Raw genomic sequence first — 20791 nt, forward strand, 5'->3', positions numbered from 1 at the left:
AAGAAAACAAAAATAATGACTTTATTCAACAATTTATTCTCTTCCAAGTTAGTCTCCACCACCATTCATGAGAATACCAGTATCATCTTTGGCTACTTGTGTTATTATATGAGACTCCACAACATTTTACTTAATTTTTCCCATAGAATTGCATTTAAAATTGTCCAAACACAGAGATCTTCCATAGACTTGCAATAGAAAAAGAGCAAAAGCTTGTCTGAGAAAAATGGCAGATGTTCAACAGTTGATTCACATGCACAGATGAATACTGATGGTTATATTGCACATTTTCCATTCTAGAACAGTTTATACAACAAAAATTCCTAAAAAAATCACTTGTTTTAGTCATTTTTGTTGCAGTTGCAGTTCAGGCATCCTCTCAGAGTGCAAAACACTCTATCGCAGAGTATTTGAATTGGCTCCCTATGAGCAGAGTTCATCACATCTGTCTGGTTGTCTTGCACAGCTACTGTTTCACCTGCACCCATCGTCTGCTCATCTCTCTAGCCTTCAGCCATTGATTTTGATGGTGTAATAATATATGAGTTGTACCTGTGGCAGATGGACAGCTTCTGCGGAGATGGAGTTGAGTTTTTACAGCGCACACTCAGCGGTAGATGAGAGCAGGAGGTTTTGATACGATTCGAGACTGAACTCGTGACCTCAGGGAAAACAGCAGGGTCCGCAAATGGTTTTAATTATTCATATTTCCCCATGAGCTGATTCGCTACAGAGTTGTACCTGTGGCAGATGGACAGCTCCTGCGGAGATGGAGTTGAGTTTTTACAGTGCACACTCAGCGGCAGATGAGGGCAGGAGGTTTTGATACGATTCAAATGGTTGGAGACTGAACTCATGACCTCAGGGAAAGCAGCGGGGTTTCGGTACGTGAGATGATTCCTCGATCTCAAAGGCGAGCGGGGAGGAACTTCACATTGTCCATCAACTTTTCCCATTTATCATAGTCAGGGTACTGGGAAACCGTTAGTCGGGTTAATTAGCCGCGGTGTTGAGCTATTATTGTGTGCTGTAGAGTATAAACCGCATTAAAAGCCACCGCCTGCAAATCCTTTGTGTTCCATAAACAAAATGTGCAAAATGCTCAGCATGTTATCTTAGCATGTTTGATTTTACAGTCAGATGCAAGAAAAAAACAACATCCCATAGATCAGGGGTTTTCAACGGGGGGTCCCTGACCCATAGGGGGTCCATGGCGGGACGGTAGGGGGTCTGCAAATTGTTGTTGGATCTCAAACATTGTTATTTCATGAAAAAATGGAAATGTGCCAAGCACGTTTGACACTAAAGTTCAGTTTGTTGTTTCATTGTTCTTCTCACATTACATTATAATTTAACTTAATACATTTGAATGCATAAGTTTATGACTCAATTTATTTTTATGCCTTATAAACATAAAATATGTAAATAGATTAAAGGGATAGCTCATTCAAAAATTAAAATTCTGTCATTAATTACTCATGCTCATGTCATTCACAGAAAAGAAGAAATTGTTGAATAAAGTCGTTATTTTAGTTTTCTTTGCACACAAAAAGTATTCTTGTAGCTTTATAAAATTACGGTTGAACCACTGATGTCACATAGACTATTTTAACAATGTCCTTACTACCTTTCTGGGCCTTGAATGTGGTAGGGTCTATGGAGGGTCAGAACGCTCTTGGATTTCATCAAAAATATCTTAATTTGTGTTCTTACGGGTTTGGAACGACATGAGGTTGAGTAATTAATGACAGAATTTTAATTTCTGGGTGAACTATCCCTTTAATATGATACTTATATAGACCAGGCTTAAAATGCAACTGTTTTTATTTATTTATTTACTTCAGCAATGAAGATGCCTAATGTATATCATCATTTATTGTCTTTCAGATTTTTTCTTTTTGTAATAATTCAGAGAAATTCATAAAACGAATTAGTGTGATTGATGTAACTAGAAAACATACAAACTTCCAGCCTTTGCTTGACAAAGCATTTTTTGAAAGTTTATAAATGACTTTTTACGGTTTAATTGGCCTTATAGTTAGACAGACCAATGGATAAATACATTAAGTTTCATTTTATTGTCTATGGTGGAAGAACACGTCATTTGTTATTGAATTTGTTGTTAAATCAGGAATTGGAAGAGAGCCAATTCTTAAATTCTGAATTCTGCCCAACCTTGGAACAAAGCCTAATGGTTTCAGGAATAAAGGAGCATTTCACTTTCTTCTGTCTTTGTTATGGCATACTAAACTAGACAATGAAGTGCTGTAGACTTTTTTTCAATGCAGAATAGATTTTAAGACGGTAAACCAGAGCTGAGAGTACTACACTCATATTAAATTGGTTTGTTGGTATTAAAAAATAATAATAATAATGCAAGTATCCTAACAGGATCCAGTATATTTTCCCCTGTGTTCCAGTATTGCAGTACAGCGTTACACATGTCGAGAAGGTGTGCTTGTGTGTGTCTTGGACGCACATGTAGTTTATCAGTGCGTGCTAGCATCAACCTGGTGGCACCGCTGATCTGGCATCGCCAGGCTTGGAAGCACATCTCAGATTGCAGCCAGCGGAGGAAATTCAATATTCCATTGTGTCCCCAATTGAGCACGAGCAGCAGCCTCGATCCCTGGCGAGGACGAGTGCCACTGCGTTTCTGGAGTAGATCCCGGGTGAGCCCAAGCGGAGGACACGTCTCTCCTCCTTCCTGTCTCTGTCGGATCACGTATTCCGGATGGGGCCCGCGTGTCGCAGAGGAAGCATGAAACGTTCCATCATTCCTTCCCCACCGGGGCCTCTCTGGCAGAGTCGGGCTGGCTCCTGGAAGCTTCTGCCTGGGATGTGACCTTCACTCCCACTCGTAGTAACAAAAGGTGGAGCACATGTGTGGATGGTGGTGGTTTCCTCCCTATAGCTGTACTTAATCTCTCTCATGATAAAACGAAGAAAAAGCGCTGCATTGTTCGTCGAGATCTGGCAATCAGGAAACGTCTTATTTCAAGCGCTCTTTGATTTTGGCCTTCTGGAGCTTTACTGTATGTGACTTGTTTTGCTTTCGTGGTTTTAATTAATCTGCAGAGGCAGCTATTAATTGCCGTCGCTGTCCGTCTCGCGCACGAGCTGTAATGTGAATGATCTGAGTGAACTATTTACTGCTTCACTGTGCATGTGGGGAGTTAAACAAGTGGAGAAGTTCAAAACAAATTAAAAACTTTTAGGCGTTTGCAATTATTACTCGGATGAAGTAATGCGATTTAAGTTTTTCCATCTGTAAATATCCCTGTTTTAGTGAAAGCTGTGGGCTAATTAGTTGAATTAGCTTTTTATTTACAAAAAAAATTAAAAATAAATAAATAAATAATGCTGCTTTCGAAGGCTGTTTGCTATTGTCGCTGTTGTTGGTTATACATAAACCACACATCCAACCTATCAATTACACAGCTGAGATTAATTTCTTGATTGATATTTGATGAGCGTATATAGATATATAGATAAGTACGTCGCTCGTAGGCGAGACATCTCTTAAACTGAATAATTCTCACGCATGCAAGTAATGGGAAAATCACATCGCCTATAATAATGTGGCCTCTGTTTTCATTAATGGCTGACCCTCTTCTCTCTCTCTCTCTCTCTGGCTGTCTCTCTCTCTCTCTCTCTCTCTCTCTCTCTCTCTCTCTCCCTCCGTGACTGATCACACTCTACACAAATGTTTACATCTCTTTGAACAGCTGGAACTGAGTGGTGCAGGTTAACCTTAAACAGCTGCTGTGCTGCGAGCTCTGCTTGAATGCACACCTGCAAAAATATAAAAACAACAGAAGTAGAACTTTAGCCTGTTTGCCCCTATTGGCCCTCCACGTCTCTCAAACCGCATAGTGAGAGTTATTTTCTGTGCTGAGGTGACAGGTTTGCCTGCCAGCTCTCTGTATCAAACAGCTGGAGATCTGTGCGTGCAGCTAATGCTAAAACAACCTGAATTATTGTGGTCTGTTTACTGATGTTGGTCTAAAGGTTAGGAGATCAGGTGGAGCTGCTGTTAGTCATCATGCCACAAAAACCAGAAACCTTTAAACAACTGAAATTAGACAAATAATTATTCACCATAGCATTTTGCTAGGTTTTCCTTTTTTTTTTTTTTTTTGTTAATACACAGATATTCTCAATAGCGTTCATGTTTTTAAAAGCAAACATAATTGTTATGATTTGTTCTTTTTTTCATTTAGCTACTGCTTTTTGCGCTTAGGGTTTCTAATTGTCCTGCTTTATTATAAATATGCACAACCCAATGTTGTAGGTTCAATTCCCAGGGAATGCATTAACTTAAAAACATTCATGTTTTTTTTTTACTTGTAAAACAAACTTATAAAACATTTCATTCATTCATTCATTACATTACATTACATCAGCTCAAGGTGCACAACACAAGGTTGTAGGTTCAATTCCCAGGGAATGCACTATTAACTTGTAGATTGCAGTCTCAAGTTGTTTTGGATTTTAAAAAAATAGGCCAAATGCATAAATATTCACAACAGCATTCATGTTTTTTAAAAGCAAACATATATATTAATTTGATGGGTTTTTTTTTTTTTTTTTAGATACTGCTTTTTTGCTCTAGGGTTTCTAATTGTCTTTCTTTATTTTAAATATGCACAACCCGAGGTTGTAGGTTCAATTCCCATGGAATGCATTAACTTAAAAACGTTAATGTTTTTGTTTGTTTGTTTGTTTACTTATAAAACAAACATTTATTTATTTCTTTTTACGTAAGCTCATGGTGCACAACCCAAGGTTTAATTCCCAGAGAATGCATTAATTTGTAAACTGCAGTCTAAAGTTGTTTTGGGTTTAAAAAAAAAATAGGCCTATGCATAATTTCTTCTGATTTCTTTTTTTTATATAGTTAGTTACTGCTGTTTTGCTCTTAGGGTTTCTTATTGTCTTGCTTTATTTTAAATATATTTTAAATTATTTTTCATATTTTCATATGTATTTTATATGATTTATTATTCACTTAATTTTTAAAAAATATTTTGACTATTGAAGCCATTTTAGCTGCATTTTATGCATGAAATATGTGTCCTTTTCATTTCTTTTCTTTTTACATTTTTTTATCTTGTTGCTTATTATGTTGCAGTTTTATCTGTTAATATAAGGATTTTTTATTAATTGTATTTATTTGATTACTTCTTCCACTTCTTCTTCATCATCATATTTATTTCAGTGTTTTTATATACTGATCTGTGAAGCATCTTGAGTTGCATTTTATGTGTGAAATGTACCATAGACAGCATCATTTATTATTTATTTATTTATTTAGTTCGTTTTTTTCTTCTTTAAAGTAGTGTGCAATGACATGCACTTTATGGCCACGAAACAGGTATATTAGAAAGTAAAGGGAGGCAAGTTTAATTTCCCGTTGACCTTTAGTCTGTTAGGAGATGATTTTTTCTGACACATGTTGAGAAATGTATTCATGTTCTGCATCGTCTTTGTAAAGCAGTGTTTTCGTTCCCACTTACCGTCCTTTTCATCTCCTATTCTTAGGACCCCTTAAATGTGTCCCAATGGTGTAGTAACACAACTAGCACTTGATTAATTAAACCACTTGATTTAGTTCTTCGTTTGTCCAAAAGCTTTCAATTGGAGGTTGACTCAGGACCACTCTATGACCTGGATCCCCATTAATGGTCCTCTCACCTTCTCTGCCCTTCTCTGGCAGGGTTTCCAGTCAGACTTCTTTTAAAGTATGCCACAGTACACTTCTCCAGTCCTCTGCCAAACTGAGCGAACATCAATCTTAGACCACTATGATGTCCTCTGCACTTTCGGCGGAGTCGTTCTCCTTGAGCCCGCGTCTGGACGGCCCAACCGCACACATCCACTAATCAAAGCGGCCTCTGGAGCGGCATCTCCACAAAGTGCAAGACAGACATTGGCAAATGACAGTTAAAGGAAGCATTTATCTTTTCTCTGCAATAAGCTACAGAGACTCCTGAGCGTCGTGTCGGTCTCGGCTTGTGTGTGCGCGCATACGGACAGTACGAGGGCCGCTGTGGCGGACGCGAGCGCTATGATTAATGGCTCAATTTCCTCTTCCACTTTTTAAAGTGGATTGTCAATTTGCTCTCTGTGATTTGGTGACGTCTCATCTACTGAGTGGGTGGGGAGACAATGTAAAAGATTGTGGATGAGCAGTTTGATTATACTGTTTGTTAAAGAAGTCTCTTATGCTCACCAGGGCTGAATTTATTTGATCAAAAAATACAGTAAAAACAGCAATATTGTTAGAATTTAAAATAAATGTTATCTATGTTAATATATATATATAAAAAAATATATTCCTGTGAAGCAAAGCTGAATTTTCAGCATCATTACTCCAGTCTTCAGTGTCACATGAACCTTCAGAAACCATTCTAATATGCTGATTTGCTGCTCAATTTTATATCAGTTATTACTGGTGCTTAATTATTAAAATTGTTCTCATTATCAGTGTTTAATCCTGCTGTTTAATGTTTTTGTGAAAAACTTATTTAATAAAGTTTAATAAACATAATTTATTACATTTTCTATAATAAATGATAAAATTAAAATGTCTTTACTGTCACTTTTGATGAATATATAGTGTCCTTGTTAAATAAAAGTATTAAAAAATGTATTATAATATGTTAAGTAACAGTTATCACTGTTTTCACACAAAATATTAAGCAGCAAGAACTGTTTTTAACACTGATAACAATCAGAAATGTTTCTTGAGCAGCAAATCAGCATAATAGAATGATTTCTGAAGGATCATGTGACACTGAAGAGACTGGAGTAATGATGCTGAAAATTCAGCTTTGCATCACAGGAATAAATTATGTTTTCAAATATATTTAAATAGGAAACAGTTCTTTTAATTTGTAATAATATTTCACAATATTACAGGTTTTACTGCATTTTGATCAAATAAATGCAGCCTTGGTGAGCGTAAGAGACTTTTTTAAAAACTTAAAAAAAAATCTTAATCATTCCAAACTTTTGACTGGTGTTGTATGTTTCTTCACACCTTAGTCTTTCCAGGCTGGTGGACCAGGTTGCCCTTAAGGACACCCACAGTTACACAGATTAGAAGTGATGGTGTGCTCACAAGCGAGCTGACCGTACTGCTTTATAACATCTGCTGCTTGATAACGTGTGAGTGTTGGTTTAAGTGTGTTCAGCACAGTTCAGCGGGGTACGCTCTGACTAATACTCATTTTGGAAACTGCCAGCCATCTATGTAACGCAGGATTTAAGGGTACCTGTGGGGACCATGGCAGGAACCAAGTGTGATGGAGTCCTGCACTAATGAATCAGGGCACGTATTCAGAAAGGATCTGCCGTGCAAAATTTTCTTCACCCTGCAGCAAATTGTGGAGGAGAGTATTTTCAGCAGAATGAAGACTCTCTCCGGCTTTCTTCATGGTGCTTCGGGGAGCAGTTTGGGTTTAAAGTGCATTCGAGTTCGGTCAAATGAGAGTCGGTTTTAGGATGACCCTCAGCAGAACTACAAGGCCTCTATCTTGCCTAAATTAGGAACTTAATATGAATTATGCAGAAATCATTCAGAGATGTAAGATCATATTTTACAAGCCTTGTATTAGGGATGGGCGTTTTAGTTATTGTTTGAGTACATGTGGGGAGGTACAACTTTTGGTCTTTGTCTCGTTACATCTTATTATTATTATTATTATTATTATTATTATTATGTTTGAACTTATTTTATTCTATTATTTAATTTTTGTAATTAGTTTTATTTTTATTTATTTACTTCTTTTTCATTATTAATTCAAGATTATTTGTATAGCGCTTTTCACAATACAAATCGTTGCAAAGCAACTTTACGGCAAATTAAGTTTATACAATATTTAGTAGTAGCTTATCAGAAAGATGTTATGTTTGTATATTAAATATATTTATAATTTATATATATATAACATAAATTATGTGAAACACTATTAACAGCAATTATTATATGATGCAGTCAAACTTATAGCTACATTTGGTAGTTCTGTATGATTTTTCATGGTTGGCATAATCTGAGATCCTCTGAGGGGTTGGCATCATCTCTTCTCAGGTGTTCTGGATCCAGACTGAAGCTTGTGTAAATCCTAGTTAAAACAGAGAGAGTGTGTCTGAACCCTGAACGTTATCAGGAAGGGTATTCCAGAGTTTGGGAGCCAAATGCGAAAAAGCTCTACCTCCTTTAGTGGACTTTGCTATCCTAGGTACTACCAAAAGTCCAGAGTTTTGCAACCTTAGGGAGCATGATGGATTGTAGCGTGGTAGAAAATTGGTTAGGTACGCAGGAGCTAACCCATTAAGGGCCTTATCGGTAAGTAATAATATTTTGCAGGGCTCTACGCTTACTTTTCTTTTTAAACTTAAAAAATTTAGGAGCACGTTCAAAATTTTAGGAGCACCTTCTAATCAATAATCCAAAATTTTATCAAAAAGTAGCCTTCCCATTACGAGGTGATATTTGACGCCTCTAACTTTATTAAAATTATCTTTTGTCAAATTCTTACAAAAATTATACCTTATAAGCTTTTTAAAAATTGTAATTAAAACGACAGAATAAGAACAAGTAGAATAAGAAATATAAGTTACCAATCAAATGAAATCAGTATTAACAAAATGTATTTGTAGAGGTGGCACAGAAGAACACAAAAGTGGCTTGGTGTACTTTCAGACATTTAATGAGGTTCAGAGGTGGCATGAGTGCAATTAAAACCATAAATTCATGATGAGATTAATGTTTTAAATATACAATTTTGAATATAGAAAAATTAAATGATTTAAATAACTGAAAAGATACTTTAAAAATGAAACTAAACGATATCTATATCAGTAAGATCGATTCCATGCGATATAATTAAACCTAGCATATGAATAAAACGTTGAATGGGCGCGGTGACATTTTGCTTGACTCCAAAAGAGTTTATTAGGTCAGTAAACACAGTAGCCAGAGCAAGAGATACAATAGATTTCTTTTGCATATTTGACAGTGTAACATTAAGCAGAAGTATTTCGAATGAGTTAAACCTGTATCCTGTTTTCTGAGTAATATTGACAATATTTGTATATTAGGGCTGTCAATAGATTAAAATTAATAATTATTATTATTATTTGTACAGTTTTATTTAATTATTTATGTATTTATTTATTAAAAAAATTGGCTATTTTAAACCACAAACCATCGTTTTTCTCATTCTGTCAAGTCTGATCAACTCCTAAAATAAAATCCTGTGCCTTAAAGGGGTCATATGATGTTGCTAAAAAGAACATTATTTCGGCGGATCCGACGAAGGAGCAGTAAAAACGGTGAAAGCCGATCCGGCGATCCACAGCACTAAGTTGATGTATTCCCTCAGCGACTAGCACAGATCAGCTCTAGGCATGACGAAGCGGATATCGTCCTCTTTTGGAAGACCAAACAAAGTAGTTTCGCTTTCACAACGAAGCACACAGCGTCTTCACGACATGGCGGCAGCGGCAACAACAATACTACAGCGAGAATAAAAGTTACTCCTTCTTTCTTTGCGTGAACATTTGGACGGCGTTATGCAAATCTTCCCACATAGTGAGGTAGATATGTGGGGGCGTGTTCGAACGAGCCGTTTTAGGTAGGTGTGGCTGACTCTTAACTTTTATAAAGAATATCTCTTTAGATTTGGGACTTTAGTCTTTGCAAATTTACAGATCTTCTTTATGCACCAAGAGCTTGTAACACTCCAAAGAGAAAGGAAAAAATCAAATTGCATCATATGACCCCTTTAAGTTTTTGTGTAATTAAACCACAAGGTACTGACGAAAATAAAGCCTTAATCGATCTCACAATTACAAACCAAGCCCCTTTTTGACACATTTGTGCACGGTAGGTGACAGTAGATTTTAAAATTCAGTAAAAGTCATGTGATGTATCAATCAGTTTTCATGAGTGATCATTGCTGTCACTTCTGATGCCCAGTCCTAACATTTTAAAATTATTTGTCATTGATGCATTGCGTTAACGCACCACGGATCTTGTAGCAAAAACTTTGGTTTTTATTTTTTTTATGTAATTGCCATTTTTTTGCCTTAACTAATTCTAGAGTGTTACCCATGGTCAAGCAACAAAATACTCCCCTGAGCTCAAGTGGGCCGGCTTGATCACTTCAACAAAGTGCTTCATCAAAGAGCGGCTGACACTTTGAATTAATAGCTGGAGCAATTGAACTCGATAGTCGTTACGCCTTTTTCACAAGCTCAACACGACGCGAAACCCACACGTTTTGCACTGCGTCTATTTTGCAGCTCGAACACTTCCCTTTAAATAAACCTGTCAGGGAGTCATATTGTTCACGACTTCTTCGCTTTCATATTGGGAACAACAGAGGGAGACGGATGGCAGGCCTGGCCTTTTGAAACAGGTAGCAGGATTTGCTCATGTCTTCCTTTGGTGTTGAATTGTTAGAAGTGTTTCAAAGATCATTTTCACAGGAGGCCGATTTGCATTTCATAAAGTTTAGCGACAAGCATTCAAGACGTAAGCCAGAGAGAGAGAGGGAGAGAGAGAGAGAGGCACTGTCTGGAAGGAAGGAGACACTTCAGTTTGTCTGGAACGCCGGCTCCTTTTCACATGCCTCCCGTTTACCCCCCACTATAGCTTAAAGAGCGCTTTGAGGAGTTTCACATTTGTCGACTCCTGAGTGGCAAACTTGGAAGCGCTCATTGGCAGTCAGAGCGAGGCGTCGGTGCCGCCCTTCAGGTTAACTGCAGGTTAGGGAAAGAGCCGCCTGGAGCAGGTTCACTAGAAGCCGAACGACTGGCCCCCGGGGTTCATGGGAAGTCGGAGGGAGGGGGAACGCGAGAAACGAGGGAACAAGGAAGGGATGTTCTCTGGCAGAATGCTGAAGCCCCGAGGCCTTCATCTTCATTTCAATGCAAAATTACTTTGTCATATAATCTCTTTGGTGACTACAGCTCTGAGTTAGGAGCACGGAACAGAGGAATAATAAGGCAATGAGAGCAAAGAGGAGGGGAGGAGTGCTGGGAAAGTGTAGGAAGCACAAAAAGCAAGCTTATCGGAAAATGAGGAAAACTAGGGAGAGAAGGGACGGTAAAGATGAGTGGACCGCTGAGAACTGACTCCTGAATAAACACTTTCAGGAAAATCTTCACAAAATTTGACAAAGGCTCGGCTCCCCGATGCTCGGTATCTGTCTTGATGCTTGTTTGCCAAATTACAGCGGGTCATTGTTTTTCATTCAGTCCATCAGCGGCAGTGCCAGGGCACTCGCAGGGTCCCAGCGCAGCAAACAACCAGACCCGGCCCAATGGTAAACATGATAACAAAGAAGTATGTGTTACGATAAGATGATGGAACGCTTTGCAAAAACATCAAAGAGTTGGCCCACATGCCCTGGCGTCAAGAGCCAAATCTGATCACATTCAAATCATAAAACTAGCAGATTATCCAATCTCACGCTCCATAATACCAGCTGGATTTTTCCTCATTTGCTTAGTGTTACTGTCTTGTTTTTGACTAATGAGTGTGGAAGTTGTGACCTCTTGTTTGGCGACCAGCATGTTTGTCTATGAGTTTGGTGAACAAAACTTGAAGTTAAACATTTGAAATGGTTACCCATTTGGTCTGTTGCAGAAGATTGTGGCAAAATATAATTTATTTCACTGTGTTGCTGGAGATCTATCCATCTATCCATTGTTCTATCATTCTAGTATTCAACTGGTCATTCATTTGTTTGTGCTATTGTTCTGTCTATCATTCATTCCATCCATCTATCCATCCATCCATCAAAAATTAATTGTTTCTTCAATCCATCATTTGTTCCTTGGTTGTGTCGCTCTATCGTTCATTCCATCCATCCATCCATCCATCAATAAATTAATTGTTCCTTCGATCCATCATTCATTCATTGGTTCTATCGCTCTATCTATCATTCATTCCATCCATTCATCCGTCCACCTATCCATCCATCCATCAATAAATTAATTGTTCCTTCGATCCATCATTCATTCATTGGTTCTATCGCTCTATCTATCGTTCATTCCATCCATTCATCCGTCCACCTATCCATCCATCAATAAATTAATTGTTCCTTCGATCCATCATTCGTTCATTGGTTCTATCGCTCTATCTATCGTTCATTCCATCCATCAATAAATTCATTTTTCCTTCAATCCATAATTTGTTAATTTGGTTCTATCGCTCTTTCTATCGTCCATTCATTCCATCCATCCATCCATTCATCATTTGTTCATTGGTTCTATTGCTCTATCTATTGTTAGTTGTTAGTTCCATCCATCCATCTATCCATCCAAAAAACTTAGAGACATTTAAAAAAAAAAATTAATGGTTTTTTAAACTTTCAGATGAGAGTTTAACAAGCCAACTTTCAAACTTTGTCTTTATGAATCTTCCTTTCGAGTTAAGTGATAGTTCACCCAAAAATTTCATCTTCTGTCAGCATTTACTTACTTTCATATCATTCCAAACCTGTATGAGTCTCCTTATTCAAAGGAACAAAAATGAATACATCAGAAAAAAATGAAAGTCAGTGAGGTTCAGTGTAGTTTAGACAAATTCTGGCATTCTTTAACATATATTTGTATCCTGCAGAAGTAACAAAGTCATACAGGTTTAGAACAAAATGTTATTATGACAGAATGTTCATTCTGGGTGTAGTATCCCATTAAAAATTCAACCTTCTTAAATGTACATTCACCAATTCTCCATCCTGTATGCTCTGATTTAATTCCTGTATTAAAAATAGATTATCTTCCAATTCAAGAATTAAATCGGAATTAAAAATCACTCTTGATTCTTTTCTGAACGGTTCACAACCCTATTCTAAACACATGTTTATGAACACTTCCTCTTTCCTCTCTTTAATGCACTACTCATTTCTCCTCTGTTAGACCCATCCCTACCCTCTTTGCCTTCAATAATGAGGGCAGCAGGGTTAAATTGGCACTGCACAAGCAGGGCCGTTTTAACCATTGGGCCAGGTGGGGCTGAAGCCCCGGGGCCCGAGCAAGGAGGGGGCCCGTGATTGGCTGTGGAGTAGATTGACTGGAGCGCAAATCGCCAAAGCCACCACGCCCCACACTTATTAGCGCTGTTATTTAGTTGAGCTTTCCCGTAAATTCCATGCATTACCATTTGAGATTGAAACGTAAAGTTTGAATTTGGTTTACCAATCAAATGCATTTATTCTATATTTGACTTTTGAACGATATGCGCACAATTTCCTTTTCCTCCTCAACATAAAAGAACATAACCAGTTTCTGGTCCCATCTGACTCCAATAGTGTTTTTTTTTCATATATGGAAGTAGTGAGGGCCCTGCAACTGTTTGGTTACCAATATTGTTCCAAATATATTCTTTTGTGTTCAACAGCATGAAGGAATCTCATACAGGTTTAGAACACCAGCAGAATTTTCATTTTTGGGTGAACTATAACGCAGCCTAATATAGCTGCTGTTACCATTTGTGTCAATAACGTAAATCAAACATCAGAAAGAAAATTACTTGCTGTCCTTTGGATCTCCTTCAATACTCTCAGAATCTTTACTTATTAAGACGATTTTGTTTCTGTATTATAAAATATATTTTTTATATTAACACATTTTAATGACAGCACATTTATTGGGGAAAAAATTAATACTTTTTTTTTTTCAAAATAAGCAGAAAATAGTACAAACGTCGCTAAAGTGATTGTTTTGAACAAGTATTAACTTAGACATTATTTAAAAAAAAAACATTATTTTAGCTGAAGTATTTGTATAAATACTGTGTGCCTTTTACCCCATGCTGGTGAGCCTTTTACCCCGTGTGTGGGGTAAAAGGCCCCTCTTGCCACCTCATACATTTATACAATTTTTAAACAAAATAAACAACTTGAATGATTCATTTTCACACAAAATCTGTTGCTCCATTAATGTTCAATACAACGTATATATTTTTTCTGCAATTATACATTTTAGACTTAAAATTTTTTATTTTTTCTTAAGGTGGGTCTTTAGCTCCGTTGTACCCTATATATACGTATATATCATTATTGTGATGGGGGGCCCTGCAGTAAGTCATAGCCCCGGGGCCCAGTGCGGTCTTAATGCGGCCCTGTGCACAAGTTGGCATCTCTAAATTGAAACCAAGAGAGAACATTGCCAGTTGTGTTCCCATACACTTCCCTGGGCCTTCTGCCTGTTCTCAGAGCCGAGCCAAGAGAGCATATGGCCGCATTTAGATACACAGCGAATCTTTCGCGTGTCTGTCAGCCGAACACTCTGCCCTTGTGAAGAGCATCCTGATGTGTCTGTCCTGTAGATGTGTGCCACTTGTTACCCAAATCCCCTCTGTTTAACCACGTTCTACTTCATTTAAAGCGCGAACAACTGTGATAGAGCCGTTAATATATATGTGACGTACGTTGTTTCTGGATTCTAGAAGCACAGACACGGATTCTCCTCACGCTTTGCTCAAATGAGCCCACTGGTGCATAAAATGAGATCGGTCTTTCAGCTGATCTCAGAATTCAGGCACAAGTAACTCATGTGCATGTGAATGTTGTCTTAAGCGCTCCGGTGATGGTTGCACAGCGATACGATGCAGGATCTGCCACTTGTCAGACGAGTTGATAGTCGATATGGCATGCTGATTGGCTGTAGGACTGGAGATGCGATTCGCCCCTTGGGGCTGTGTAATCTGGCTCCTGACAGCTGCTCAGTGGGCAGTCTGAACACTTTGCCAATACCCCGGAGCGGTTGAACGATGGTCATCCTCGGGTCATCTTGAATCATCCGCGACTCTTGTGTTCCGGCTCGGAGATGGACAGGACGCTCATACTAATGTTCAAACCTTGTTTCACAAGATCATGTTTTTTGACAAAACTCGCTAAATTTATATGACGGTGTTTTGTGGTGTTTAAATGGAGTTCTCTAGCTTTATAAGGACTGCAGAAGAAAGCTTGTCAATTTTACAGCACCTGAGAGAGAGTCAAACTTGGTTGGCTTGGATACATTTGTTTTAGTATAGGCAGATAACATTAAGGGCAACATGTAAACTGTTTTTCTTCTAGCTAATTAGCCCTTGACATTAGGGTTGGGCCGATAGACGATTCCATCGTCCATCGCCGATGGCTGATAGACATATTATACCAGGCATTAAAACAGCATTTGAATGCACAATGTCTTTTTATTTTCACTTTCACTTTCGAGATTAGTGATCGCATGTAGTCTGTTTATGCCATGGAGCAGCAGTACTTAACACACATTTTACAAGATTAGATGTCTGTCAGTGGTGCACTGGATCTGCAAATCATTCACCATCGTCTTCAGTCATCTCCTTACTCTGTTTATGTGGTAGGTGAAATTTTATTTACTGTAATGTAACAGGCAACCGTACACCGTGTCTACACCCACCAGACATGACAGTTATCATGTCGTGCCGCATCAGCTAAAATCTGTCTACACTGGACGTGACAAAGCGACTGTTGAAAATAATTTGAAATTTGTGTCAGCACATCATAAATAGAATGTGGCAGCAGTTTACTGTCGGGGATTTGCCCGCATCCAGTGTAGACAGCATCACTGATTATAATAAGTGCACATCATAAATAGAATGTGGCAGCAGTTTACTGTCGGGAATTTGCCCGCATCCAGTGTAGACAGCATCACTGATTATAATAAGTTCTATACACTGATCTATATATAATGAATCTCTATTATAGATCAGTGGTTCTATAGTATTTTGCCACGCTGCTCGCATCCGGTGTAGACACGGTGTTAGGAATCATTATTTGTTTTCCGTGCCTTACAAGGATTCACGCTTTGGGCATAACCACCCGCCCCCCGCCGATGTAATCGTCCATCGCGATGTTTCACTGTAGACATCATCCGATGCCAAATTTGTAGACAACGCCCAACCCTACTTGACATCTATCTATCTATCTATCTATCTATCTATCTATCTGTCTATCTGTCTGTCTGTCTGTCTGTCCGTCCTTTCCATCTTTGTTATATCTGTCTGTCTGTCTAGGCATATAAACCTGAAGCTTTAACTTTAAGGTTTTACATTTTTGTGGCTTTTTGCTTTCTCCATTCAGTCTTAAGAACTGAATTGGGTTTTAAAAGCATTTTAAAACATTCTCAAGGCATTTCCAGGAATACAGTGGTACATGTCCAAAATACAATAGACTTTGAAAACCTTACCTTGAATGGTACTAAAATACCTTGGAATTTGTATGTGCTTCTTTTGTGTGACCTGTGGAGGTAAACAGGAAATAATAGGATAAAGAGAAAGGAAAGAGATTGAGGAATGTTGTAAAAATGTGTGCTGAATAGGATTTTTTTCCTAAAGTAGAAAATATTTGTCCTAACCAATATCTCAGCTGATATATGGGATTAACAGTGAACTATGTCATTTGTATTTTTAAGACACATTTTAGAGAGTAAAAAGAGCACGATTCTAAATGTTTCTTAATTTTTTCTGTTGCAGGAGATTGCGGCCTACCTGATTACGTTTGAAAAACATGAGGAGTGGCTGACGACATCCCCCAAAACCAGGTAAGATGACTGCATGGCAGCGTTTCCTCATTTCGAGTGCGCAGTGTTACCTGAAAAGCAGAAAGGAATGTTTCAGCACAGCTGCCAGTTCCTGCACATTTCGTGGGCATGTGCAGACAGATAATGGAATATTAATGACTATTTATAATGCAAGATGTGGCCAGGTCTATTAGCTTAATGCTGTCTTTGCTCACCAATGCCATTAACGTGGGTGGTAATGTGGTGAGATCGTAGAACATCACCCTACGGTGATAAGGGCTCAGCACGAAATTTACAGTGTTACTTGATTTACCGAGCAGTGATAATGAAAAAGCTTTTTACTTTTAATGCCAGTTTCTATATCTATCCTGAGAGATAACAGCTGTGATATGATGATGAATGCAAATTAAGATAATATGTGGTTATATATGAAGTGCACGTCAAGAGCAACCAAATGGCATGGAGATTAATTCTGAACTTTGATGTTCCAAATGTTTTCAGCTCAGTTTATTTCTATAGAAGGCCATGCAATTAAATTTAATCGTAACATAAGGAACTTGTGAGTAGAGATGGAAATATCCCCTCCAAAAATAGCAATTTTGCATGCTTATCTGCGGTGGGCCAGAAAGATAAGTTTGGATTTATTCATAAACAGAAAGCTGTGGAAAGGGCAAGGGTTTGTATGGGAAGCAAATCAAGGGAAACTAAAAATGTGGGCAGACAAATGACCACCGGGTTTCGGGTTCAAGAGCTGTTTACATGGACAGAGGTTACCTGGCCGGCATCTGGATCTGTCGTTCACAGAACATGTACAAACACATTTGTAAGTACAGCGAGCAGACGAGGCTTTACTGAGCACACAACTGTTCAAGAAGCAACCTTGTTTTCTTGTGTAACGATTTTTAGTGATTCAGCTCTGACATCAGATACCAAATGACTCATAAGATGTTTTTTGATTTGTTGTGTTTTATGTAGGCCTACAGACACATATGCTGTGCCCCCAAAACATATTTTAAGAATTAAGCAGTGCATAAAAGTGTCTCGAGTGTCATTGCATTAGATAACAAAATAGCAAGTGTCATTTATTTTGAAGCACACGCACACTTTTTAAGCAGAACAAAGAGGTTTGTAGGTTTTAAATTACAAATTTAAATGATAAATGAATTCTATTTATACACTCAGAGCTCAGAAAACATGCATTTAGTATCCGGATATGCAGATGTGTTTTAGCCAGATTGCATTTACACCATTTCAATACAGTCAGTAAGATTGTGTAATGTTTTTCAAAGAATATGTTCCCAAAGGCTGCATTTATTTGACCAAAAATACAGTAAGTTATACTGTGAAATATCATTTAAATTTCTGCGATATACGTAAACCTACCAACATCCGTCGCCATAACTTATCACGAGAGGGGAAAAAAATTAGTTTTAGTCGCACAACATCGGTTAATGGAAATCCCGTCATTTCACAAAAGTTTTTATCAACATTTATAAAATATCGCAAAAGCTTTGCACAAATCTGTAATGGAAATGCGCTTATTGTAAATGTGTCCTTGCTAAATAAAAGCATTAATTTCATTCAAATAAATTAAAAAAAACTTACTGACTTCAAACTTTTGAATGGTAGTTTATATTTAAAAAATATTTGCTTTTAGAGAGAATTTGTGTGCTCCCATTATGTGGGTCACATGAGAAAAGTGCATCCAAATAAGAGCTTAACGATGAAGCGTTAATGATTTGATCGCAGTGTGTGACAGCGCCAGGATGCAGAGCAGCAGAGAAGAGACTGCCGGGCAACTGTCCTCTACACACACACACAAACAAACATGTAAACACAAGCATTCACTCTAAGTCTCTAGCACACACACACACACACACACACACACACAAACAAACATGTAAACATTCATGCATGGGGATACATTGACTCACTCGGTTCTGGCTCTGCATAAACAGATCCAATACTTCCTGCCGAACCTGATCATAGTTCTTATCCAGGAATTTATGGACCTAAAATCAGTAAAACCCTTTGTGAGATTATGTTGTCACAAGCTGTTATCATTAAAACCTCAGTTACAAATTGTAAATTAATTAAAAGTTACTTAATTCATTGGCCTCTGACTTTTGGCATTAATTGTGTAATTAAAATACTGCATGTGCAATTAGTATGTCTATTACCTGGTAAGTTACACGACCAGCATAGTAACAAACATGTAAACACAAGCATTCACACTGAGTCCCTAGCACACACACACACACATGCATGCACACAGACACACACGCAGCCCCTCTCCGCCCCCGGCCTGCCTTTACATAATGGCACTGATTTCAGTCTGCAATTTGCCATGGCTGTTTAGTGCAGCGAGTGCTTTCCTGCTCTTAATGAAGCCTGCATGACTCCAGGCTGTCTTCAGAGGTCACAACCAGTGTGAGTTCACACTGCAAGCGACGACTGGAGATACACAGCCGACATCACCCCCAAAACGCTTACACACACACACATTCATCTTCTAATATAATTAAAGCAATGAAAGCACTGCGATGATTGTGTCGTATTAATTTGAAGTTAAAAGAGTGCTTGTATCTCAGTAGTGACTCTTTATGAAACGATAGGTTGGGTAATTCACTCATGATATCTCATCTTGGAGATACACAGCCGACATCACCCCCAAAACGCTCACACACACACACATTCATCTTCTAATATAATTAAAGCAATGAAAGCACTGCGATGATTGTGTCGTATTAATTTGAAGTTAAAAGAGTGCTTGTATCTCAGTAGTGACTCTTTATGAAACGATAGGTTGGGTAATTCACTCATGATATCTCATCTCAGGATATTCAATTGTTTTTATAGCTCTGATAAGACTAGCTTTGATGTATTTTTGTTGGTATTGGTTCAATGCTGTTAATTGTACACACATATGTTGCTCTGCTGTGCATTGTGTGAGTTTATTGGCCAGGCGTTCTGGCTTTGTGTATTTTTATTTTAAATCTGTTCTGGTGTGTACATGTTAACCTTTATATGCCTGGCAGATCTTGGCATTACCACCACTCTATGTGTGCTGTGTGTGAACACTGTCTATTAAAGATGCTTGAAGTGTCTATAAAAGGCACTTATAGACAGTTTTGGGGTAGCAGCACCCTTCCAATACAGATTTCTCCAGACATTTTTGACTTTTAACTATTTGTTTATATTTGTTTAAGAATTTGTTATCAGAATTATAATTATAAGGAACAGCCGGCCATTTTAAATCAGAATCAGAATCAAAATTAGATTGATTGCCAAGTATGCTTATATGCACAAAGAAGTTGTCTTAGTGACTGAAACGTGCACAGACAGAATGACAACAGTTCAGACAGATAAATATGACAGAAATTTAATTTTTGGTTGAACAATTCCTTTAATGACAAACGGCAGCATGTTTAGCTCTGTCCCTTTAAGAGCTGCACGCATCCGTTTCTCTCTCAAATGTTTACTTTCATTTTAGAAATAACTAACTGTGTTTATATGTAAACCTTGTATGTTTTTGACATTATTAGACGCAAAATCAATCAGACGCGAAAGACAACTTAGTCTAGTAATCAGGCGCTGTTTGACAGGCTCTTGTGCGTGCGCTTCAGATGTATGCACTCGGAAAAAGCGCAGGTCAGAAAAGAACGTGAATTAAATGTTTAACCGGCAAGGCTTTAAAGCAGATGCAAATAATGCACTTTTGTGACTGTGAATAAGTGCAGTGTCCTGTGAGGTAACTCAACTGCAGTGTCCCGTGAGGTAACTCAAGATTTGATGTGAATGTATGTGGCGTTGTACAGTAGGCTATATTGCAGGGTTCCTAAATTCGTTTTCGCCAAGGGCCGAATTCTGCCAACAATACCAAGCCAAGGGCCACTGACCTATATATATGTTTTCCCCAGTAGTCTGTTTTATTCAACCAATTATGACAATTTTTGCATTTAGATACAGAAGAACTTTGCCTGTTGAATATTAAAAACAAATGAACAAACAAAAAATCAACTGTTCCTGCTCATTCCCAGACTGGATCTCTTCCGTTCACTTTCCCACTTGTATGTTAAAACTGTGAACTCACTGCGAACCAACACGTGTATTACATAAAGATATCAGTCACTCAAAACTGTTCAGTCCATTCACACTTGAATCATCTATTTTCCGTGTCCACTTTTCTTTTCTACACACTCGCCATGTTTTTGCTGTCACATCG

The 20791-nt window shown here is 38.0% G+C and overlaps 1 protein-coding gene across 1 annotated transcript in view; it reads left to right on the top strand.

Annotated features, from left to right (window-relative positions):
• LOC107654393 (calmodulin-binding transcription activator 1-like) overlaps positions 1–20791 on the top strand; it is a 340679-nt gene that overhangs the window by 134015 nt on the left and 185873 nt on the right. Inside the window, exon 4 of the mRNA XM_016441439.1 lies at positions 16520–16587. Within this exon, the coding sequence (XP_016296925.1) occupies positions 16520–16587 (68 nt within the window). The remainder of the gene's footprint in view (positions 1–16519; positions 16588–20791) is intronic.

This window comes from Sinocyclocheilus anshuiensis, unplaced genomic scaffold (genome assembly GCF_001515605.1).
Source record: "Sinocyclocheilus anshuiensis isolate Anshui unplaced genomic scaffold, SAMN03320099.WGS_v1.1 scaffold623, whole genome shotgun sequence".
Classification (NCBI taxonomy): Eukaryota; Metazoa; Chordata; class Actinopteri; order Cypriniformes; family Cyprinidae; genus Sinocyclocheilus; species Sinocyclocheilus anshuiensis.